The sequence below is a fragment of the Indicator indicator genome, chromosome 8 (assembly GCF_027791375.1).
Source record: "Indicator indicator isolate 239-I01 chromosome 8, UM_Iind_1.1, whole genome shotgun sequence".
Lineage (NCBI taxonomy): Eukaryota > Metazoa > Chordata > Aves > Piciformes > Indicatoridae > Indicator > Indicator indicator.
In genome coordinates this window covers 6,612,767-6,637,495 of record NC_072017.1, presented here as the reverse complement: position 1 = coordinate 6,637,495, position 24,729 = coordinate 6,612,767, and the positions used below count along the sequence as shown (strand labels likewise).

General features: G+C 38.1%; 1 protein-coding gene across 1 annotated transcript in view; it reads right to left on the bottom strand.

Annotated features, from left to right (window-relative positions):
- Positions 1-303: 303 nt before the first annotated feature.
- PDS5A (PDS5 cohesin associated factor A) overlaps positions 304-24,729 on the bottom strand; it is an 80,999-nt gene continuing 56,573 nt past the window's right edge. Inside the window, exons 15-32 of the mRNA XM_054382805.1 lie at positions 24,523-24,571; positions 24,265-24,404; positions 22,690-22,805; positions 21,792-21,897; positions 20,263-20,423; positions 17,465-17,588; positions 16,134-16,292; positions 15,834-15,902; positions 15,007-15,143; positions 13,685-13,808; positions 13,122-13,326; positions 12,489-12,603; positions 9,350-9,482; positions 8,612-8,731; positions 7,407-7,469; positions 4,540-4,685; positions 3,260-3,365; positions 304-660 (exon numbers count right to left, since the gene is read on the bottom strand). Of these exons, the coding sequence (XP_054238780.1) occupies positions 304-660; positions 3,260-3,365; positions 4,540-4,685; positions 7,407-7,469; positions 8,612-8,731; positions 9,350-9,482; positions 12,489-12,603; positions 13,122-13,326; positions 13,685-13,808; positions 15,007-15,143; positions 15,834-15,902; positions 16,134-16,292; positions 17,465-17,588; positions 20,263-20,423; positions 21,792-21,897; positions 22,690-22,805; positions 24,265-24,404; positions 24,523-24,571 (2,430 nt within the window). The remainder of the gene's footprint in view (positions 661-3,259; positions 3,366-4,539; positions 4,686-7,406; positions 7,470-8,611; positions 8,732-9,349; positions 9,483-12,488; positions 12,604-13,121; positions 13,327-13,684; positions 13,809-15,006; positions 15,144-15,833; positions 15,903-16,133; positions 16,293-17,464; positions 17,589-20,262; positions 20,424-21,791; positions 21,898-22,689; positions 22,806-24,264; positions 24,405-24,522; positions 24,572-24,729) is intronic.

Genomic DNA, 24,729 nt, shown 5'->3' with positions numbered 1-24,729 from the left:
CCATGTACTATCATTACCCTCAACTTTTAGTTCTTTCACAAGGGGAACCAGGATGCAACAGGCAAAAAAAAAAGTACAATTTGGTGACAACAGGTCAGGTTGTCCTGTTCTGACTAAACAAATTCATTTCTCCAATTCCAGTTACCCTGGACATGGCACAATGTTTGACCATGGTGTGAATAAATCATTGTAGTTTAGCTGTGCCCTTTAACTATGCTAGAGCTGTTATAAATGTAAATTCAGGGTCTCTCCTGAGACAGAAAGGGCCCTCCCCACCCAGGTTATCTTATTAATTTTTGATTGTTACCTTTGCAGATCGATTTGTCTCTGTGCTGCTGCTGGCTTTTTTGCTGTGTCTTGCTGTTTTGGTGCTTTGGCATTACCTGCCTCTAAACTCCCTGGACTTTCTTGACTGACTGCTGCCCTTTTCCTTCCCCTGACCGGTGGTTTGTTTGTTTCCTCATTTTTTGCAGTGGTACCCTGAGGTTCAGGTTTGGCTGGACGCCCTCTCCTGGTTTTTGCTGCGAGTGATGGTCCTGTTTCATCTACACTTTTTTCTTCTGGTTTTTGATGAATATTCTCTGTTCCAGACGCTGTTGCTGTTCTTTTTTTCCCACGTTCAGTGCTGTTTCCTTGTGTGGCCTGATCAGAATTTATCTCCTAGAAAATAGAAAAATCATGAATATGAAAGGGGGGGGAGGGGGAGGGAAAAAAAAAAAAAAAAAAAGAGAGATTCCCAAAGGAAAACTCAAACTCAAACCTCAACTCCCTTCAACTGAAATGTGAGTTTAGCAAACAGTTAACTGTTCTTAGAAATACCCACCACAAGCTCTTGAACTGGGCATTAACCTTGCAAAAACATTTCCTGTACTGTGTGTAATGTTAACATTTGCACCCAGTGTATCTTTTAGTTGCTTGAAAGTGAGGTAACAGTAAGTTCTCAGCTCCTCCCATGATGGTTCTTCTGCACCAGCTCCTCTTACTACCTCTCTTTGCCAACTGACAGAACACTAGGAGCTATGCTATGGACTTCACTATGTGCACATTTTGCGACCAACCTTCATCAGAGTCCTAAATGCCAGCAGAAGGTGAAAAAAACCCCAAGGCTTGCAGGGAATTAGGGGGGGTAAGCTCTAGTACAAATGAAACTTTCTGTTAACCCTTTGTCATGTCTGAACAGGCATGGCCTACATGCATGTCCTTTTCAATACTGAACACAGTAATCAAGGTGAATAAACTGAATGTTTCATTTAATCATTATTTAATCTGTGAAACAGAAGGAGTGGTGGCAATGTAGGTCTCCACATAAAAAAGCATTCAAACAGAAACAAAGAGGAAGCAACTGGATGCTAGACCTTCATTTCAACACTGGCTTTTGAAACTACTAGGAGGAAAAGGCAGAGAAAAGGATCCTGACGAAGTATGTCTGGGATGACTTGGCAATTTCCAACAAACCAATTAAGGCCACTCAGTAAAGTGCTCTGTCTGAACCAAGGACTTCTGTTGTTAAATATCCTACCATTAGTTCTTAAATGTTTAGATAAGTCAGGCAGTCTCTGTAATCTTTATGACTGTTCTAACGGCTTCATAGCAGACATTACCAACTCCTGTTCATAAGAACTTTACAGATAACCACTCCATGAAACTACTAAAGCCAGGTTTGAACAGTCTAGAAAGCATTTTTGAAGGTCTATTTCATAAATGCTTTGCCCAATTTCTCCAGTTTTTCAGAAGAATCTATTTTGGGGGAAAAGAGTTAAAAAAATGAACCATATGTTGTAATTTGGCATCTTGCTTTTCCTCATTAGCTCACTTTTGTGACTATCATGGGGATGTGATTTAACAAAAAAAAAAAAAAAAAAAAAAAAAAGAAGAAAAACCTAACTTCTCTCTGTGATGCCACAAGTCCAGAACACCTGCTTGTTTCAGAACACCCTGATTTCATCTAATCAAAAGAAGATTGAGCAGGTAAGTAACTTCTCTAAATGTGTGCAGCATGAACCACCCATGCATCCCTACGTTATCACAGAAACCTGTTTTGATTTTAGAATCGCAGAATTAGCTAGGCTGGAAGTGACCTGTGGACATCATCTGGTCAAGCTTTCTGTTGAAAGACAAGTTGTGAGCACTGACATTCCACCACTTTTCTGGACAACCTATTGCAGTGTTTAAGCTTCCTCACAAAGTAGATTTCCTTGGGTTTCTTTTTGCTTGCATCCAGATGGACTATCTTGTGAAGCAACTTCTGCCTGCAGCCCTTTGTCCTGTCACCATACAGCCTTGAGAAGAGAGTACCTCAATCTTCTCTCCATAAATATCTTTTAGCTATTGAAAGCTATTAAGATTCCCCTCAAGGTTTTTTGTCTTTAAGCTGAACAAACTCAACCTTTCTTCATATGAAGACAACTTCTCCAAGCCTTTAATCATCTTAGTAGCCCTATGCAAAACTCTCTCCAGTCTTTCAACATCTGTTGAACTGAGGAGGACCTAGGTGTGGCCTAAGGAATGTCAAATAGGGTGGAATAATCACATCCCTTAATCTGCTGATGCAGCCTAGGACACAGCTTGCCCTCACTGTTACCAAGGCATGCTGCTGACCCATGCTCCTCTGGCTGTCTGCTGCCATGGTCCCCTAGGATCTTCTCAACCAGCTTACAACCCATCCAGGGAGATCCCAGTATGCTGTATTGCTGCTTGAGTTTAATCTATGCCAGTTGCAGAGCTTCACATTTACCTTTGTTAAACTTCATGTTTTCTAAGTTAAAAAATTCCTTCTGCTTTAGGCAAGAGCATCTCTCTCTAATGGAAGGAGGGCAAGCAATAAAAATGCTCAAAGTTTCTATAATGTTTTAGTTGCGACAATTCAAAAGTTAGATGTTTATTTCATGCCCAAAGACCACTTGTAATTTTCCTGCCAGTATCTTCAGTTACAGCTCCAGGTGCCAACCCTTCACTCTGAATCTCAGCCTTGCTGGAAAACACAGAAAAAAGGTGGGAATCTTGGAATTTTAAGAAAAAGGAAGAAATGTCTCCCAATCTGCCTATGGTATTTTTGAGAATATGAGCTCTATTAATCACCCTGGATAAAATAAATAGGATTTTTAAAAACAAGAGGTCTTCTCTTGGGCTAGGAAAGTAGATGTAACTACATGAAATGAAATCAGACACTACCAGTTCCTCAGAGACCACCTGCAGTGATGTGCACTGACTAAACCCCCAATGTCTGGCTCATTACAGTCCATAAAATCCCCAGACATACCTTGTTTTTCACAGGTTCTGTCTTTGCTGGTGTGACTGAAATAATCCTCACAGGATTTTCATCATTTTCACTGACCCCAGTTTCTGATATATCTGAACTTTGTTCCCTGGTAGCATAATTGAAGACAAAATGAACCCAAAATATACAACACAAAAGAAGGAAAATGTTTGCAGTTATTTTAAAAAAAGAAAGTAAATTAAAATGAATGCAGACAGGCTACATTAGTTTTAAAAGAGCTGAGTTTGCCTGAGTTCACCACTTACATTTTCTTTCCCAGAATTGAAAGAGATTGGCTGGTCACTGAGCCAAACCCCTTAACACAGACACAATGCCATATTAATTATTTTTGCAAACTTCAGATCAATTCTCTAAACCAGGCCACTTTCTTTTTCCAGACAGAAAAAGCTGATACTGGCAAATGTAGTGGGTTAAAAAAAAAAAAAAAAAAAAAAAAGACCAGTCATGCTCTAACTTCAGGTTCATTTATACAGACAGAAAACAGCTTGAGAAAACAAAACATGTAACAGAATAATCAAGATTAATACAGCATACATCATGCACACTTACAGAACAAATTCTGCAAGTGAGGCCCTTTGGTCTTATGAAATGTAGCACCCAGAGCTGACTTTTTCTGCCTTCTTTAACCCTGTTCATCAATTCCAGAACAAATAAATCTTAAAATTGCAAAGTCTCAATTGTTTCTCCAGATTTGTGGCAAATTAAAAAAAACTCTGGAACAATTTAAAAATAACCCTTACTAGAAGAAAGATTGAATCTTGCAATCGTATCTTGCATCTTTCCACAGAGATCTTGGCCCTCTTCAGCAAGACCCTTTAAAAATGTTCTTAATTTTAAATATGCCAGAATATTTAATCCACACCAAGAGTGTTTTTTTTTCTTGTTACCAACCAGGATTAATGCTCATTTAAACATCCAAATGTGTTAGCTGCAAAATCTTTTTAGTGTTCATTATGGCTGGTCTCTTCAATTAATGTATTTTCTGAATATTAATCACCAAAATTTCAGACAGTGCAGTGCCTCTCCTGCTGTTTTGTTTGTTATTACAGGCAGGCCATCCCTAAACTGAGTTTTTGTCTACCCGCAAAACCCCAAAACAAAAAGCAAAGATGGAAACTTTGCCTATAGAGAACTATTACTTTTTTTTTTAACTGAACAAGATAAAAACATAGACACACAGCACACATCATCTTGTCCTAAAAACATGCAAGCACACTGGAAGAACAGGAAGAGCTGATGAATGAAATGTCAGACTCCTGTACCTCGATCTGTTTCCTGCAGAAGAGCTCAGCTCAGAGTTGACACTGATGTTGCTTCCAGTCTCTGATCCTGTAGTTCTAATGTACGGTCTCCTTCCAGTTGCAGACAGTGGTTTGTTTACTGTACCTAGTACACCAGTTGGCTTGGGCTGCAAGAAAATCGTGGAATCTCAATCAAAAATGGGAACTTCACATACACATTCAATAGTTACAATATTTTCTTGAGGGTTTGAAAGTACTTTTTCTGGATTAACAGCCTCAATCATGATGCCATCAGTTAAGAGCTACAGATCTCATCATTACTTAAAACCCAAGAGCTACCCTACTTTTGTTTCTCCTAATTTACCAACACTTCATCAACTGCTTTGCTCTCTCTCATGCTTTGAAGGGATAGCAGCTGGAGAAGTCTGAATGAAATCCAGAGTGTTAGGTGATACTACAGGACTGAAAGGGCATAGCTGGATGTGTTTAAAGGTTGTTTAGACGTGGTGCTTGGGGATATGGTTTAGGGGTGAACTCTGTAGAGCAGGGTTATCAGTTAGACTTAATGATCCTGAGAGTCTTTTCCAACATGAATGTTTCTGTGATCCTGTGATTCAACACAGTTGAGAGCCTCAGGGTAAGGATAAAGGAAAAAAACAAGTGTTGGGAGTCTACTACTGACCACCCAGCCATAATTACTCTACAAAGAATTAAGAGAGATCTCTAGATCAACTGTCCTTGTCCTTATTGATGATTTTAACTTCCCAGGCTAACAACAGGACATGAGGAAATGGTATGAAGCTGCAGCAGGGCAAGTTCAGATTGGACATTAGGAAAAAATTCTTCATCTGAAAGGGTTGTCCCTCACTGGAATGGGCTCCTCATGAAAACGTCTGTGACATCAAACCTGTCAAAAGTCCTAAGAGCATCATCCAGATACTCTTTAAGTCATATGGTTTAGTTTTAGGTAGTCCTGTGAGGAGCAGCAACTTGGACTTGACAACTCTTATGAGTCCCTTCCAACTTGAGACATTCTATGATGATTCCCGTATCTCATGCCTGTAAAGCAAAGCACCTCAGGGAAAGGCTTTGCAAAAGGTAATGCTGACATAGGCTCACTACAAGAGTAGGAAATGTGCACACTTTTACTGTACAAAAAGCAGGTGCAAAAGTATTCAACACTGTCTGGGGTTCTCTGATGCAGTGATGGTATTTAGATCTTGCTGGTGTCTGTTGAGCAGGCTGAGTAGGCAGCAGGAAGTTTATTACTTTGTCTCTGGAGAGGAGTCAAAGAAGCCTAACTGGTAAAATTACATGGAGAATGTGGCATACATTTCCTGAGAGACCAAATTAATTTATTAAGACATTCCAATAAGAAAAAAAAAAAAAAAAACTCCTGTAGTGTGTAAATTTTGAGGTAGCAGGCAAGAGAGAGATACCACAGATGCTGGAAAACATTTGGTTAGCCAAAAAAGCAACAATCTCTGTAGGAATGGCCTGTTACTGAACATGTTTTCAGTAGCTGCAGTATCCTAGTGCTAACACTGCACACCATTTACTTGAACATATTTTTCTTGCAATGTTTAATTTGCTCAATTTACTGAGTATTTTATAAAAAGTAGGACGCATTTGGCACAGCTAATAGGAGAGAGAAAAACGTTTAAGAGAGAAAAGAAAGTGCTTCTGCACAGCATTGGTTCCTCTGGCAAAAGAAAGAGACAAAAAGGAACTGAGGCAGTGGAGGATCCTTACACATCTGTGTTTTCTAGCATGGAAGCAGACAGGAAAAGCAGCATGTGTTACAACAGGGGATAATTGTTTGTTTTCCCAGAGCACTGAAAATCACCTAAAATAATACTAGCTTGCTATGGGACATCCCTCCCCCCAGCCCCGAATCTCTGTTTTAATAGAATGCAGGACAGAAGCTTGTCTTATACTAGTAGGATTCTTCTAGTTAAGACACAGCTTTGCTCTGCATTGCTGACTGCCTTACAAAAGGGAAACGTACTAAGTTTACACAGCCAACAAAACTCGCTTCAAATGCTTCATGCATTGCATTTCAGTGTTGTCAAAGGTGAAACAATTACAGCAGCAAACAGATAATTTCTTCTGAGAATATTTAAAGGACCAGATTGGTACTGGTTGCTGCTAAAGAAGGTTGTCATCTGTCTGCCTCCTCTCTTCCTAACAAAACTCCAACTCAGCTCACTGAGTCGCATCCAGGCTGGTGTCACAGGGTGAACAGGAAGCAAGGAGAGGCAGGATTCTGCTAGCTGAGCAAACCTCAGCCAAATGAAGTGTTCTGACAGTGGAAACTTTTTGTACAAATGAAAAATCACTGAAAGAAGCAGCAATTTCAAACGATAGGGCTATGTACAGAATGATCATTTGTCTCTACTCTTTCAATGAACAATTATCACAAAGTCCTGCTCTAACTGAAGGCTTTAGAAACTAATGCAGTAACAGTTCATGGAACACAGAACATGAAAATTAATACATTCACATGAAATTTATATTAAACCCACAATTTATACTGTTCTCAGGATTTTTATATTTTACAGGTCAGTGTTCTTTCACTAAGCTCAGGACAGAAAAGCCATTTTTTTTCTGAGCTAAAGAGCATTCCAATATAATTTAACCAGAACCTAGGAAAGACAGTTTTAGAATCCCAAGAAAGGACAGCTGACGGTGAAAAGTATAAAAATAATTTCTTTTGTTTCTTTATGACTCGTTTTTCTTTTGTTGTGTGCCTCCCTTGAAACACTTGGTATTAAAGGAATCACAAATAATTGTATACCAACTCTTAGTACGTTTTTTAAACTATGGCAGTTCAGGATATGTTAAAAAAATTTTTAAAAATAATAATATTTGAAGAATTGTCAAAATACCTTTCCTGTCAAAAGAACAACCCTTGTCTCTTCTGAAATGTAATTCCTGTCATTGCAGAAATCCTGTATAAAAAAAATGAAATAAAAATCAGTTTGTGATTGATCTCAATCTTGCTGTTGTATTTTATATATCCAAGACTGACTTCTCATATTAGACACTACTATGAAGTGCTACAGGTATTTTGCACCATGCAGCCTGCTGACAAGTGAATCCACCTAATAAAGAGAAGTAAAACCAGTATTTTGGAGGAGAATTTGTAGAGAGCATTACTGAAGGCATTCATACTGAGTCATACCTGAAGCTGGGATTAACGTTTTTTCTTCTTGAATGACATGAATCATTTCAAATGATGTAAAACTGCCCTACCTATTTCTTCACTTGCATCTTTTTTGTGGGAAACCCAAAGAGAGGAGAAAAAGTGCTGCTTTCCCTAAGTAGTTCAAAAGCTGTTCCATTTGTCACCCTGAGTATGGTTTACACAGACCAAAACACTGACTCTGAATGCAGGTAGCTATCACAGACACCAAGTCCCTGTTACTGTGCCACCTGCCATTTCACAATTAAATAAACGAAATACATTTTGCTTAAAAAGGCCCTGGACAGGCTGTTAATTAACAGTCTCTGACACTGAAAAATGTATTCTTTAGTACAACCAGAACATCAGGTCTAGTCCAGAGAATTACCTTGATTCCACTTCTGAAGAGTATGCCTCTTAAAGAGCAGCAGTGCTATTGCTGACAGTAGAGCTGTGCTCACCAAGACTATCACAAAGCAATGAGAGGAACAACTTGCACATCAAGCAAAATAGCCAAATAGCTACTGACAGATACAAACACACAATGGATATCATAAAAACACTCCCTTTTTTCTCTGCTTTGCATTCTAGTTCAGATACAGAGTCAGCACATACATATATTCTACATCTTCAGATGCATTCACAACACACTAATGAAATGATTCAGTCATGTGCTAACATCTCAAGATTTATTCTAATTAGCTCTCCCCTGGTTACAAACATTTCTGGCACACATTCATAACACACATTCATAACACAGCATGCAGCTTAGGTTAAAAAATAATTATTTGCTGAGGATAAAATGCATGCTTTTTTCCACCCATGCTATTATGTTCTGGAGATAAACCAGTTCTCAACCATAAAAGGATGTCTCCTTTACTACTTTGGAAAGGAAATGAACAAATTTACCTTTTCGGGTTGTGTGAAAAACTTGGTTGGCAATACAGGGTCCTTGGGTGAATCTGCATTGCACAAAGCACTTTTGCTGTTGATGACACATAGTGCTACATCACATACTGTATAAAGTTTCTGAATGAAAAAAGAAAAGTGTGGGTTTACAGTGTACAGAGAATGCAGTCCTCTTCAAAGTTTAATCTCTGTGTTAGAATAACTACCACTAAGGACATGTTTTGTAATTACATCACTAACCATGCTGTTGGCTCTTTGAAGACACACAGAAGTCTCTATTTATCACATGATGCTATTTAATAAAAAAAAAAACAACCTAGTAATACTTTACATGTCTATGCTGCACAATATAAGCTCTTGCTCAATCAAACCATCATAAATCACTCTGCTAGAAAGTAATAGGTTTCACAGCAGCTATGTAACATGATATTTCCTCCCTCAACAGCAGATTATGTTGGGAAACCAGGTAGTAAGAATTAAAATAAGGCAGGCAGGCAGGAACAGGAATATTTAATAAATTCTCTTTATTAACTTTATTAGGCATTGTATGCTGGGTAAGGTCAGCAAAGTTCTGAAAGAATGAGATTGGCAGCACGCAGACAATGTTCACAACTAACACTCCCTCTAAAAGACCATAAAAATTTCTGACCCTTTCAGATTTCCTGCAAATCCTGTTCATCAGCTGCTTGTGAAACCCTCAGCCCATCACTTAACACTTAGCTGAATTGCATTTCTTACTTCATTGGCCTTTGGCTCATCAGGAGACTGAGCATCTCGGGTGAGCTTGATGTTTTCAGCCATCTTTTTCATGAAGGCATGGCTATTGTTCTCATTCTTTGTCATTAAAACTTCAAGCATGAACCACAGGCACCTAAAAAGCCATAAACCCACAAGCAATTACATTCCAGCTTTTATACTGCAGCTCCCACACACAGCAATGTCTTAAAAAATTTTATCAGCTCTACTACCTTTTTCTTATGAAACCACAATCAATTTGAGAATACCATAAACAAGTAACAGCATCCAAAGGTGTAAACAGCATCTAGACCTTTAGCACAGTCTTCACTGTACTCTCTGGAATAACCTGCCAAATTAGTGTGCTGCTATTATTGTATCTACAAACACTGCCTAACAAAGTTTTTCCTCTTCCAAATATAAGAGAAGCAAGAGTTCTGGTGCTGCTATTATCTAGATGAAATTCTGTACTTACTACCCTGGGCTGTATCTATGTTCCTATCAACAATGCAACATGGACACACTCAAAATAGGCTTAAACAAATCACACTGCTGCTAGACAGTGACCTACAATGCATGATTTAATACTGGAATTTGACAGGAGAGGAGACCCAAAACTGAGCAGGTCAGATTCTTGCTAATGCTCCATAGGGGAGAAAAAGAAATCCTTGCAGGCAGACATCATGGAAATAGCTTTCCCAGTTTTCTTCCTTTGACCTCTTGTATTTATGAGGAGATTTCATTATATTTTGACTAAAAGTTTGGGTTAAGAATTTTCCACTTATGATATAAAGCACAACTGGTCCATCCATGTCATCATTTGCTGTCAAGTTTCTCAGGTGTGTGTGGCTGGAGGGTCACCAAAAGTCATAATATGGTAAAATTATATTTAATTGGGAAAGACAAATGGGTGGGTCTGAGAAATGCAGACTTTGCTAGTAATTTACTAATTTCTAGCAAACTAATTTAATTGTGAAGCTCTGTAGGAGAGATTAGAAAGTAGCTAATAACAAACCCTAGAAAAACAGGATTGACTGAATGTTATCCTGTGCACAAAAGCCCCAATCTTCCTAATTGATACAAATTAAAGATTGTAACACAAGAGATGAAGGAACAAATCTCTCCCAAAACAAAAAAAGGGTTGTGCTCCATCAAAACAAAGTTATCTGATAATCCAACAAAATGCATCTGAAAGCCACAAAGGCTATATAAAAAAAAAAAAAAAATCAGTCTCTCAGGTATCTTTACATCCACCTATTCACTGTTCTCAAGAACTTACATGAGATGAATGCAGGACCAGTAATATACCACACTGACCCAGGTTCTCCAAAACCCTGTGTCAGCCAAAGATCACTATTGAGGACAAATTTCATTGTGGTAATTGCAGTTAACATGTCAACTTTATAGTTTGATTTCCTCACTAAGTCAAATTAAATCAAAGAGCACCAATCCTCAACAAGACCTTTCCAGAACAAGAGGGATTTTATGCAGGAGAAATCTGCACCTAGAGGGACCCAGTCACACAAAGTAAGTTCCTTCCTTCTGTATATCTACTTCAATATGTTGGGAATGTCTTAACATAAAAACCAACCCCAAACATACTTCTGTAGGACAAGCATTAAAAACTCTGTAAGAATAAATATCACAGATTATGGTTAAGGAACTTGCTAAGCATGTATTTCTTTACATGATTATACCCAGGCCATGTAAAACCAAGACCAGCTAGAGAGACAACTACAAAACACACTGCCAGGCTGCTTTTCCAACTTTGCAAGCATCTATGTTAACATCTTAGAGTGAACACTACCACTCTCAGAGCTCTTGAAAGGAACACTGTATTACATTTATGAGAAAAATGTTTTGCATTTATCTCAGGAGACTCTTCAGTGATGTATTGCTGCCAAAATTCCTGTACAGAGCATTTCTTTGTTTGGAGCAGTTCTCTCTGGCTAATTTGGCCAGACTGTGACAAACCCGAGAGAGGAAATTTGACAACAAAGGAAAGCTGTACAAGGGCTGTCCAGAAAAGCTCTGTGCACTAGAAAGCACTTCTCAGAGAAAGTATTAACACAATAACTGTGGATTGGAACTTGTTCCATGCATTTTGGATAAAGCACATGCTGGAGGATCCTTTCAGATGTTGCCAGGAACAGGGAGTCCTGGGATAAAATGTTGACTTGACGACTAGGCAAGAAGTCTTCACTGACTTCAGGTTCTGACCTGGTCTGAGTCAAGTAACTCAGAAATCAGAATAATCTTTTTCATTTAAAGAAAGAATCAGACTTGAACTCTCACAGGTGAAGGCACAAAAAGAATTAAGATGTAAACTGGCCTATTAGTGCCAAGAACAAACTGTTTTTCTGATTATGTATATTGTAGTATGTGGTTATACGTGCCCCTAACAGAGCTCACAATTCCAATACCAATGCAAAACCCAAAACACTAAAATCAAAGCATGGGGAAGACACTTCAATTTTTAAGTGTTAAAATTTATCTTTTTTTTAAAATGCATTACAAGACACAAAGAAATACGGAAGTTATAGTTAGGATATAAAAGATGGAGGGATACAAGGTGGTCTCAAACTGGAAACAGTACAGAACACACTTTTGTATGGCAGACTGGTGGGCAACAGTCTTTGCTCAATACATGGAGAAGCACTAAGCCTGCACTGCAGCTCTATAGTGCAAATGAGAAGTCAGCAGCAAACCTAGAATTCTAATAGGTTTGCACAGGAAAACCCAAAAGTTTCCAGTGGAACTGGACTTTGACACAGCATCAGGGGCACTGTGCTTTTAGCCTTGGAGAACCTCTTTATTTTAGAAGTTCAATGATATTTGAACTGACATTACTTGGCATCTCTTAAGTGTGTTGGGAAATTCTACATGTATTCCTAGGCACAAATATAAGAACCTAAAATCATTACCCCACTTTAAAAGAAGAAAACTCACTAATCTGGTATACCCTTTGGGCTTTCAGAATACACTGCTCAGCATTTGCTGATGTCCTTCTTCCTTTGGTTTAAATAGTACACACTTCCAAGATTACTGTTTTGCAAAATACTGTTGATAGAACAAAGAGTTCCTCTTCCTGATTATTTTTTTCCCCAAGCACAGAATACTTCTAGACTCAACTAACACTTACTCTTTGACATCACGAAGCTGGTCAACATCCTGAGGTTTTGTGAAATCTGGATCATGTGCCAGTAGGTGAATCATGTATGGTACCACATATTCAGGCAGCAAGGATAGCAATTTTTCTACAGTAACCAAAAAAAATCAGGAATAATCTCTGTATTACACATACACATGCATCACAAGATACACTTTCTCCAAGTATTCCTTTTGGAAATACGAAATATAACATGTCAACTTGCATTTTCTTCCTACATATTTTCTTTCTAAGGAATCATTAAAAACAAATGAACAAGTTTAACTACTAGAAAAACTACTTGGTCTTACTTCTGAAGGTCATAAAGCCTAAAATGTCAGAAAACAACCTTTTTTTTTTGAGCAAAACAACAACAAACAGCATTGGATTTTACATTTATGTACAGAGAAGTATTTTATGGATTATGATAAATCAAGTAAACTTAGATTTGAATGTGTCCAATATAAAGATGAGGAAACATCTTTATATTAGATGCTTATATTATAAAGATAAAGAAACAAACATATCCAATGCTTCTTTACAAAAAACATTTGTTCAACTTTTAATGATTACTCCTTTCAGTTTAGTATTTGACTGTTGTGTTCTTAACTTTACTGAAATACTAACCATTAGCCATGGGATTCTGCTTAATATATTCTCTTCGTATACTGATGTTTTTGAGCAAGCACTGTCTGGCATGTGCTCTTCTCTCTTTCACAGGGTCTTTGGCACACAAAGCAAAGATTGCCATATATTCCAAAGGGAGCAGTAATTTCACAAGTGCCTTATGCAGTTTCTGGGCAAATATCTGCCTCACTTGGTAGCACTCATCCTAGAGCAACAAAAAAAAAAAGTAAGAATGTAACTTGGTCTTAAAAAGCCCCAAACAAATAAAAACCCCCACCCCCTCTCCCCCAAAATAACCTAAAGCAAACAAAGAGGGACAAAACCCAAACCCACAAACAAAGAAAGAAACACAACATCAGATAAACAACCCAAAGTGGAATTATAAGAAGGCATTTTAAATATATCAATAGGTGCAGCACAATAGATACCTTAAATGTCAAGAACTCTTTTGAATGCTGCTGAGGAAGAGAAAAATACTCAGTGTAGCACCAGCAAAAGCTCAGAACTAAGGACTCTGAACTCAGTTAATTAAGAATCTTTTCAACCCAAATGCAGTTACTTACATTAATGACAAGTGCACAGAGCTGGAACTGTTCTGGGGTAATTATTTCATGGTAACAGGGTTCCTGTGCAAGCTTCATTATTGCACTACCAGCAGCTAACCGCAGTCGAGACATATCCGATTTACTGTGTAAATGGGAGAGAAAAAAAACCAACAAAACACAACTCAGCACAAGTATCCTTAAATTATCTGCATGTCACAATTTCTTATTTCCCCAAGACCAATGAGCAATTAAGGCTTTGCTCTCTTAGATCAGATCTCAGTATGATAGCTTCACATCAAGCTAAACTATCCAAACCAAATCTGTGAAAATTAAGTGCTCTGCTTCCCCACAAGCACTTAACTCCAGTAAAAGAGTGAACAGCAAAGTTTCTTGTTTTCACATCACTATCTGAATGAAAGCAACTCTTCTGACACAGATTTTCTCTTCCTTTCCTTCATCCTCTGAGTGACGATGACACGCAAAGTTATCTTTCTGTCTGAATGAGGAAGCTCCACCAATCATCACCCAAATTTCATCTCAGCACTTAACTATTTCCAAAATTATTCCTGCAGGTCTTCTGCTTTCAAGAATGTCTTTTAGTTATCAAGACACCTACAGAGTTCGAAGTCAGATTATTAGAAAATTACAAGGAGGAGGGAATATCAAGAATGTTTTTATATTGCCATTCCACTTCTAATATTAACACTGTAGTCAGATCTTTCTCTGTAGATTGTTAGATTTGTTTCAGTTGGAAAAGATCCTTAGGATCATAGAGTCCAACCATTATCTAACTCTACCAAGTATACCACTAAACCATGTCCCTCAGTACCACATCTCTGTGGCTTTTAAACACCTCCAGGGATGGGGATTCAAACTCCTCCCTGGGGAGCTGGGTCCTCTGTTGAAGAACCCTTTCAGTCAAGTAGTTTCTTCTAATATCCAACCTAAACCTCCTCTGGTGCAACTTGAGGCCATTTCCTCTCATCCTAGAACTTGTAACTAGGTGGAAGAGACCAACACCCACTGCACTCTAACTTTCAGTGAGCTGTAGAAAGGAGTAAGGTCTCCCCTCAGCCTCCTTTTCTCCAGACTAAACAACCCCAGTTCCCTCAGCTGTTCCCCTCAAGACCTGTCCTACAGACTCTTCGTTGGCTTTGTTGCCCTTCTCTGGACCCCCTCCAGCACCTCAATGATTTCTTTCAAGGAGGGCTCCATTCACCATCCCATTAGCCAACACCAGGGTTACCTTAAAATTCTTAAAAAGCACTAAAAGAATTAAGAAATATCCTTTGAAATTCTAAATCAAAACAGATGGAAGCCTGAGAGGAATAACACCTGACCTGATCCGCTTCTGTTCTGTCAAGTCTCCTTCGCTGACCAGCATGGCTGACAACAACCGGAGCGTGGAGTTGGCAGATTTCGACTGGTTGTTCTTCATACCCAGCAGCCACCGTACCAAAAGTTTGATGGCTTGAACCTAATCAAACAACCATACATCTACAGTGAACTTCCTTCCTAAAGCTAGTACAGAACTAAACCCTGCTGCTGTCAAACTGAAACTTCCACAGCCTCCTAGTTATTGCAGCAGATACATTTGGAAAGGAACAGAATGAAGCAGTAAATATTTAGAGTGAAGAAGGAAGCAGCAGTCTGTGGACATCAGGACATTTCAACTACCATTCAGTGTCTTCTCACAAGTGCATCTAGAGGATGTAGGATATTTGCTACGACGTTAAGAGTAAGAGCAACTAGATAAAACATTTCTACAAATGGCCATAGTTAGAGTCACAGTAAATAGCCTATAAAGATGAATCAAATTCCTCAGGGTCTCAGTTTATTCCAAATCTGTTTATAGTCATGAAATTCAAATTACCTTTTCTTCTAAGGAATACTAAACCCTTTGAATCTCTTTATTTTCTCAGTACTCAGCATAATTAATATTGGTAAGTGTAGACACCATCTTGAACAGTTCATCTATCAGTCCAATAACAGAATGGATAATCCACAAAAAACTCCAGAATGCTGCATATTCTGAGGATACTCATACAAAAGATTGCAAAGGAATTAACTTGTTCTAATCCTCTCCATTGCACAACTTGGAAAAGGGTAAATTATAAAACTCAAATAAATATGCACATGATTACTCAATTATATGCACATTATTCACCTTTGCTAGTACTTCTGGAGAAACTTCTTCATCTGGAGACCACAATTTTCCATTTTTCTCACCTGTTGACTACAGACATTCATGTAAGTTTAAGAACCGGTTCAAGCCATACAGAAGATGCAAAAGTAAAGTTATGGAGTAAGGTCTCTTTTACACAAAGATCTTTATAATGCAATTATCACTGTCCCAGACATTTACAGAAAGTCCCTTTATTGACTCGTTTAACAAAGTTTTATTCCCCACAGAGCTATTAACAGGCAAACAGAATAGCAAGGACTTAGCAAAAAAAGAAAATCTTACCCTGTCGTTCATTAGGAGATCTTTCACAATGAAATTTGCAACAACAGATTTCATTGGAGAAGCAAATTGGTCTGGAGCCAACATAGAAATATGACCCAGTGACACTAATGGAGTTATAAGTTGTTCTGGTACATCAGCATTCAAACTTCTACTAAGAGGCTGTAGAGGAAGAAAAAAAAATAACAGTTAAAAAATTAAAAATTCAACTCTAGCTAAGTAAGCCAGCACGCCTAAAGGTCATTTATTTTACTGCTGAATTGCTGATGAGGTTCACAGTTTTTCCATTAAAATTAATAAGGTTAGCAAATTGAAATGAAGAAAGAGTAACCACAAAACCTCACAAGAGATAAGGCCAAAACATTGTCTATTCTTTGTGTTTTAACAGTGAAACATTCAGATCTGGGAGATGGAAAAAAAATGACTCCATTCTATCCAGGAGTTGTGAAAATCCAAATCAAAACTGCAAATGGCAGAAAATAACAGCAGGTAAAAAAAAAGAAAAATCCTTGGAAACCACCAAGGATATTTCTGTTAGCAATCAGCATCTCGCTTCTAGAGAACAGTCACCAGGACAATTCTGTGCTGCTGTATCACCCAGCACCCTGGCATCTTATTCTGGCATTAAGAGAGGAAACACACGCTCCCACAGAAGTCTAAGCAAAGATCAAACTCTGAAGCTTAATTCTAAGCTTTTCACACTTCTGAATTATGCATAGGTTCAAAGACAGCCGAGATGAAGAACCTAAGATATTCTACAAGTGCAGATTAATAATGTTATTATTTAAGTGACTGCAGTGAAAAGTAATAACCTCTCTGCTCTGCATGAAGTGACTCTTTACAACTCATCCAAGCAAGCAGTAAGTGAGCATTAAGCTAATATCTGAGCTGATAGTCAGGTAGTCATTCTGCACTAACTTCCTCAGTGAGAGAAGTGCTGTATGTGCAAAGACCTTAAAGTACGGTAATTGAATACAGCTTCAAAGCAGAGGATGTTATCTCTCCTTCAGTACCTGCTAAATGTGTCCTCCTGGGGATTTGGTGTGCATCATTCCAGCCTATTTAGCTTATTTTCCCCTAATTTTTCCCATGTATCTTATCTATCAGACATCAGAATATTAATAAGCTGTGATTAAGACACAAACATTAATGATTTACTACTGTAAAATTAATGACTTATCTTGACCATCATCCACCTGTAGGCTTCCTGACATATACATTTTTATCTCTTAATAAACAGCATGAATTAAAGTAATGTTAATTACTATTATCAATGAAGAAACACAGAAACAAATCTTAGAAAAAAAAAAAAAAAAAAAAAAGGCGTGACATACCTCAAAGATCTGTGCAAGCTGCACTTCTTTATTTGAAAATATGGCATGTATACAGTGAACAGCTTGCTTTGCCTGATGAGGAGTGCCTCTTTTTGCTTTCTGATGCAAAATTGGAATTAGTGTTCTGTGAAAATTAAAGAAAATGCTTTAAAGAAAAGGCAATTTGCAATCTACCAAAAATAAAGCTCTTCACCTACACAAATCTACCTCACGGTCTTATAAATCAAGTATTCCTTTGAAGTCTGTTCAGGAAAGACCATAATCATAAGGTGAAAAGCAGGATGGAACTGTATTTTGTAGAACTTGTTGAACACCTGACTGTACACATTTAAACAGAATGAAAGCCCACAAACATGAAAGAAAATAACGATTGAAACAAGGCTGTACAGGAAGCCAAATATAAGGTGGGGGGAATCTGACAGGTTCAGCTAGGGTAAAGCCTTGGGCTTGTTACCCAAGCTTGGAAGTGACAGGGCTAAAGGAAATTTATGAAAGCTAAGAATAACCATTAAACATCAGTGTGTCTACAGGCCTTCACTGCTTCAGCTCTGGTCTTTAATCACGACGTGTACTCAAGTGAACAACTGTTTTGTTCTGAGCTTCTGCATTTGGATCCCCTGAACGCAAGACCCTGAAGGAAACACTGGGGCAGAAGCCACTCCAGAGGCCAGGTAGAGGTTGGTCAGACATTTGATTTCTATTCCTGAGAGAGCATTGGACAGGCAGGCCTGTCCCCTGAGAGGTCATCACCTGACACACCAATTCATGAGATTTACCATGCAACTCACCCAACAACTGACACAAGAGAACAAAATTGCCTAGAAAGTGTATGACACAGAAAAAAATTTCTTGCTTTCTTCAAAGGGTGAGTAACAATGCAGCATTCAGCATACAGATTATTTAGCACCCAGCCTTCACTGACACATTCTACAGCATCAAAATCAGCAACAAGAGGTAGAAGGAGAGCTTGCAGAGCAGAAAGAATGAAGTCTCAAAGCATTCTCCTCAAAAAAAAAAAAAACCTCGAACCTCAAAGCTGAGGACACCTAGAATAATAATGATACGAGCATCCTAAATTACACTATCTCCTCAAACCAGCTAAGATTCTGCAAGTTAGATTAAACAAGAAGCAGAACAGCAAAGAAGTTGGTAAAACCTGCAGTTGGTAAGCTTCTGTGCCTAACCTACAGCTCCCTAGTGTTAAGTATATGCACAAGTATATGCCAAGCATCCAAGTATTGGTTACAAAACACCCCTCATTACACTCCAACTGACACATCTGCAGAAGGTGAAACCTGACATGTTTATCTGAACTTTTTTATGTTTACACCCACAAGTTTACACGCCATCCATAGGCTCTCTTTGAGCACAGCCAACCCTTCCATCAACAGGCCATGAACTGGTGCCTAAACCTATTCATTTTGCATATGAAGAGGAACTTGGGATGCTGCTGGGTGAACACTACTTCAAAGGGGACTACAATTGGGACTATATTGGGAACTATACTGACAATGGAGATTACTGGGCTGTTCTTTTTCTTCACCCCTAGAAATGTCTTTAAAGTGTCTTATATGTGAGTTTGTACCACTTTTCTTTTGAAGCACTGAGAACTAAGGGGTAACTTGCCATGCATTTAGCACAGTGGCTGAGATGCTATTTCAATACATGAGAACTTGAAACCTGTGCTTTATAATCTAGATTAGTTAGTTACTAAAAGGCTTTAGATGTTACCCACAAGGTCTGTGAATACCTCATAGAATATGCAGCTTTAATCAGTAGTTAAAGCATGAATTGCATAAAGATGACTTATAGAAGCCAATTACTCTTTGTTAGAGATTCATGCCTGCTTTTGGATCTTGCTTCCCAACTTGTTTCATAACAAACAGAGCTGTTAACCATCAGAGATTGTATTTTTGTTCCTTACAAAGATAGAAAAATTGTGTGAAGGACAGATATGAGCAGGAATGATGCCAAGAAATTACATCTTCACAGTGTTTTTGCTGTTGTTTATTTTGTAACCTGGGAAACACTCTATGTGCTGGTTTTAATGTGTCTGTTACAAGATTTTTAGGAAGTAACTAACATCTTCAATAAACACACCACATCAGGAGTACAGTGAACTTAAACATAGAATAGCTTAGGTTGGAAGGGACCTTAGAGACCATCTAATCCATTCTCCCTGCCATGGGCAAGTGACACCTCTCAACTGCTCCAGGCCTCATCCAAACCTGGCCTTAAACACCCACAGGGAGGAGGCATCCACAGCCTCTCACGACAGCCTATTCCAGCATCCCACCACCCTCGTACTGAAGAACTTCTTCCTAAGATCCAGTCTAAACCTACTGTCCCTCAGCTTAAAACCTTTCCCTCTTGTCCTGTCTCTAGACACCCTTATGAAAAGTCCCTCTGCAGCCTTCCTGTAGGATCTCTTCAGGTACTGGAAGGCAGCTATAATGCCTGCCCGGAGTGCTCTCTTCTCCAGGCTGAACAACCCCAGCTCCCTCAGCCTATCTTCATAGCAGAGGTTCCCCAGCCCTTGGATCATCTTTGTGGCCCTCCTCTGGACTCACTCCAACAGCTCTGCATCCTTTTTATGCTGGGGACACCAGAACTGGATGCAATATTGGAGGTGGGGAAAATGAAGAGGCAAAACCAGAAAGGTAGTGAAGGAATACAAAATAATGGAAGGGAAGCTCTTCATATTCAAGAGACTGTAATTTCAGGGGCACCATACTGAATAAATCTCAAAGAGGCAGAATTCCAGGTATGAAAGGCAGCATGTAAAGAAATGCACTCACGATCTTATCTGTGGCAAATCTGTTTCTATTTTGTGACCCGTGTTTCTGAAAATCTGTATGGCTGCCTCAGCTACCTTATCATCTTCCATCCTGAGGCACTGCAGCAGAGACTCATAGGTCTCTGCAGAGTGGAACGAGGTAGGATGTGTAAAGGACAGAACCTGCACATAAGAGATGGAAACAAAAGTGTATTTATTCACTGTAAATGAATCATCAAAAAAAACGAAAGTTATGGCTATTTATGAGTATTACCATTAACATAAATAGCTATTAAATGCTTATAGGAGATTATTACATTCAATAACTGCATTTGAGAATGATACAGGTGTTTTCAAATAAATGAACCTAGGCTTTGTACTTCAGGTTCTCCGAGTATTTTATAAGATGCTGCACTATTTGAATGTGTAAACATATTATTTAAATGCACACACATTTTAGAGTATTGATTTACATTTCCTGACTACTTAAGAATGCTTTATTTCCACTTCATTTAACTGAACTGAAATCTTCATTTCTCCAGAATCTGTAGTCCCTGAGCAGAAAAGAAATCAAGTTCAAGATACCTACAAACATCAAATAAGTAACTAAGCATGCAGAGAATCAAGGCAGGTCAAGGGAGAACAAAAGTCTATCCCAAAGCAAAACTACATTAAGAATAGTAAAGTTCAGATAACATAAGGTAGAGAGAATAATGAAAAGTTGCATGTATTTTTTGTGTATTCCTTGGATTTATCTTATCTTGGTTTCTCTGATCAGTTTTCTACTTGCTGAATATCCATGTGTGAAATGGCATTCTCAAAGATACCCACATCACAGCAACATCTTCACCCTTGGCAGACATCTTTCTTTTTTTGAGCTACATCAGCAAACAGACATTACTTCCTTGCATATTTGTGTTTCCAGAACTATTTCCACCACAGCTGCCAGTACCAAATTTGGTGTAGTATGTCCCCATAAACCCTACCTCAGTCATTCCCACTTCTGAAAAGTCTCACTTCATTCTCTCCAATATTATATACTGCTCTTTGTAATACATTTAAAATAAAGCCTCATTAGTGAACTGCTAAATCCATCACAGATGTTTTCCAGATACTTCAAATCCTCCAGTCACTTCTCATCCCCATTAAGAACACAAGTTCCCCCATCCTCTTTTTTTTTTTCCTCTGCGTAACTTGGCTTTCAAGTCTATTGCTTGCTTTCCTTTCCAGTGTCACACAGGCTCCAAAGAGCATGCCTGTCCCAATTTCTCTATTTCCGATCCTCCCCCTTTATCTTCTCCCTGACTTCTCTAGCAGAAATCTATTTCTGCTTTAAAGTCCCTATTTCAACTCTTGGCACCCTTTTCCAAAAATATTTATTCCAAAAACATCTCTTCTGTTATTCCTTTCTCAGGTATTAATAACTAAGCACTTTCATACACTAAAAATATAACTATCCAAACAACATTAGAGCCCTGCTAATGTGAATTCATCAGTTGTACCACTTTTGACCCTTTCAGTACAAACTAGAGGTGCATTACTGTAGGTTACCTTGAGAAGTTCAAGTCCTGCACGAATAGCAGTATCAGGACTTACACCCTCCTCCTCATCATCAGCTGTCCCCTCTATGGATTTATTCATTAGTTTAACTAGTGCACTGAAATAAAAGATATAAAAAGAAAAAACATTGCATGAATGTGACAATGTACAACGCTAAAAGCATGAGATACCAACAAGATTAATTGGCTTGGGGATCAAGTAAAGGGAAGGTAATAGTCCATTGAGGGGAGGAAGGTGGTGTGGTGTTTGGTTTTTTGGTTGTAGTTTTTGTTTGTGTGTATGTTTTGTGCTTTGGCTTGCTTTTTTTCCCCCCCATCAAGCTATTCTATTATTCCTTTCCCTTCCAACGTATGCTTTCTGCAAAATTAATTCTTTAGGAAAAAAACCCCAAACAACACCCCCCTCCCTTCCCGCCTGCCCATGTTGGCAGCATTCAGATCAACACATAGTTGCATGAATTTCAGAATATAATTAGGCTGCCAGACAAGTCTCAAAAGAAATCCAAATGTTCTCTTACACAATCCCACAAAAGCTAATTAATTCAACTGCTATACAGAAGACTGTGTTGCAGTTAAATATGTGAAAATTATGATTATCACTTTCACCTTAAGCCCCACAAAGAGCAGTTTCACTCAGAACAGCTACTGTATTTTTTTGGTATCATTTGCAGACTGCACTGCACAAAGCACAAAAATAAATAAATGAAAAAAAGATAAAATGGCATTCTCTAGTCTGCTAGAAATTAAAACAGCTACACAATTGATTTTTTAAAAGCATATATACAACTAGTATCAAGTAATCTAAATCCCAAGAAATTCTGGGGTTTTATTTTTGCCATTTCAATCAACTTCAGAATCATTCATGAGTTAGTATGATCTTTCAAACTTACCTAATGGCTTCTGAGTCAATATGTACAGGGGCAATTCTTTCCAGAAGAAATTTGACCATTTCCAGAAAAGGATTTGTTGGCTGCTTAGGATTTGCAAGTTTCCGGGCTATCTCTCTCTACAAGAATGTTAGATACAAACAAGGATCATACTCATTTTCCTTACTTACTTCTTAAGCATGTTGAATAGCTAAATATAGCCACTTCTTTTAACTACCAAGTTTGTATACATAATCAGTTAAATATATTTTAGGGGAGGCTGTTGTTATCTCTGCATCTTTCTACATCATCTATACTGAAAGCAGACACGCTTTAATAAAATATTTTAATGTAGGTTTCTAGTGAAAGTTCTTCAGAGTTTCTTAAGGAATTGCAGGACAGATTGTAGACAAAAATCAAGGGACAGTACTGTAGACAGAATTTAAGTATCTATGCTGACAAGAGTAACTCATAGATCTGTAGGTAACTCTGTTTGTATGTGTGAGATTCCATAAGCAACAATGAAAAAACTGTTCCAACAGCTATGCTACTGCAGATGTGCAGAAGCACTGCACTACTTGGGCTACAACAGATGTTCAGACCCTAGGTACTTACTTGCCTATGAACATTTTGGGTCCAACAATCTGGTTTTCCTCTTTGAATGCCCCAAACGGCAAGAGCATTAAATTCAGCTGCAAATCCAGCAGGAAGTGGATAACAAGGTATTTTTTGTTTTGAGTCTGAAAATCTCTGAAGAAATGACTTCTTGAACTTCCTTCTCCTATAATGCTGGATGCTGCAGATTCTACAAACTAGGAAATTTTCTATTATGCTAAATTAGCTTCAGGAAGAAGCAAGAAACCTTCCCCTTGAAATTGCATTCTCAAAGTGCAAAATTTCCTAGTTTAGGAGGAAACATACTCTCTCCCCATCAAGTAGTCAGGACATAATTCTGGAATTGATTCTGTTCCCTTCCCTGGACAATTTCAAGGTCTTTAGACAAAATCCAAGAAGCCTGTTTGCTGATGCTCTCTGTTGTGATTTCTGATAATGAAATTGTTTACTTGATTTGGGGATCATAATGTAAAATAAAAATCTGTGATTTAGGATACAATCTGTAAATCTCTGTGAAGCTTGATTTAATATTAAGGTGTGTTTTTTCATCAAAGAGGTTAAATAGACAAGAAGGAGAGAGAAGACTGATGACAAAAATAAGGTCCAAGGAGGAAAAATACATTAGTAATATGCAGGTGGCGTAATTATTTGGCTTGCTGGTACTCATAAGAAGTTTCATCAGTGTCAGTTTAGGAACCATGCCATAAAAGAGCAACCTGAAATGTGTTTAAAAATTGTATTAGTCTTTTAGACTTCATGCCTGATGGTCATGATCCCAAGAAATAGTAAAGCTAAAGTTTTCTTAGGAAACAAGATGATCATAAACTGTATTTTCCATAATCTCTACAGTTTACCAAAAGGAATTTTATGAATATCATAAATGCATAAAGATCATATTAAAGGTATCGAGAGGCCTTTAACTCTGAGTAACTCTTTTGAGCACAAGTATTTAGGGTATAAAAGTTTGCTTTTTCATTTACTTACCACACAGACATCTGCCTGTTTACAAGAGCACGTAGGGCTAATTAACAGTTCAAGCTGGGACCGAAGCTTCTCATCATCACCTAGAACCTGATTGAATTTCTTCACAAAATCTTGTGCTTTTCCAGGATCTGGAAGGTTTTCTGCATGATCAAACAAAATTTAACATAAGATAAATCTGCCAACTACAGTATGCCAAGATTCCTGAAATAAAGTTTCCAGGAATGCGTAATGAAGTTTATAGAACTTATTAACACTTACTTGCTATGGTCATCAGCTTTCCAAACATGGCAGCACTGTTTGCTTCTGACTGAGAACAACAGCAAAAGAAAAACAAAATCAGTGATAACTCCTGCAAAAAATATACCTTTTACGCTTCTCTGTTCATTCTTTTGCAGCACTATCTTCTATTCTGGAATCTCACATTTTATGTTTTTAAGAATAAACAGTAGAATATTATAACAGTAT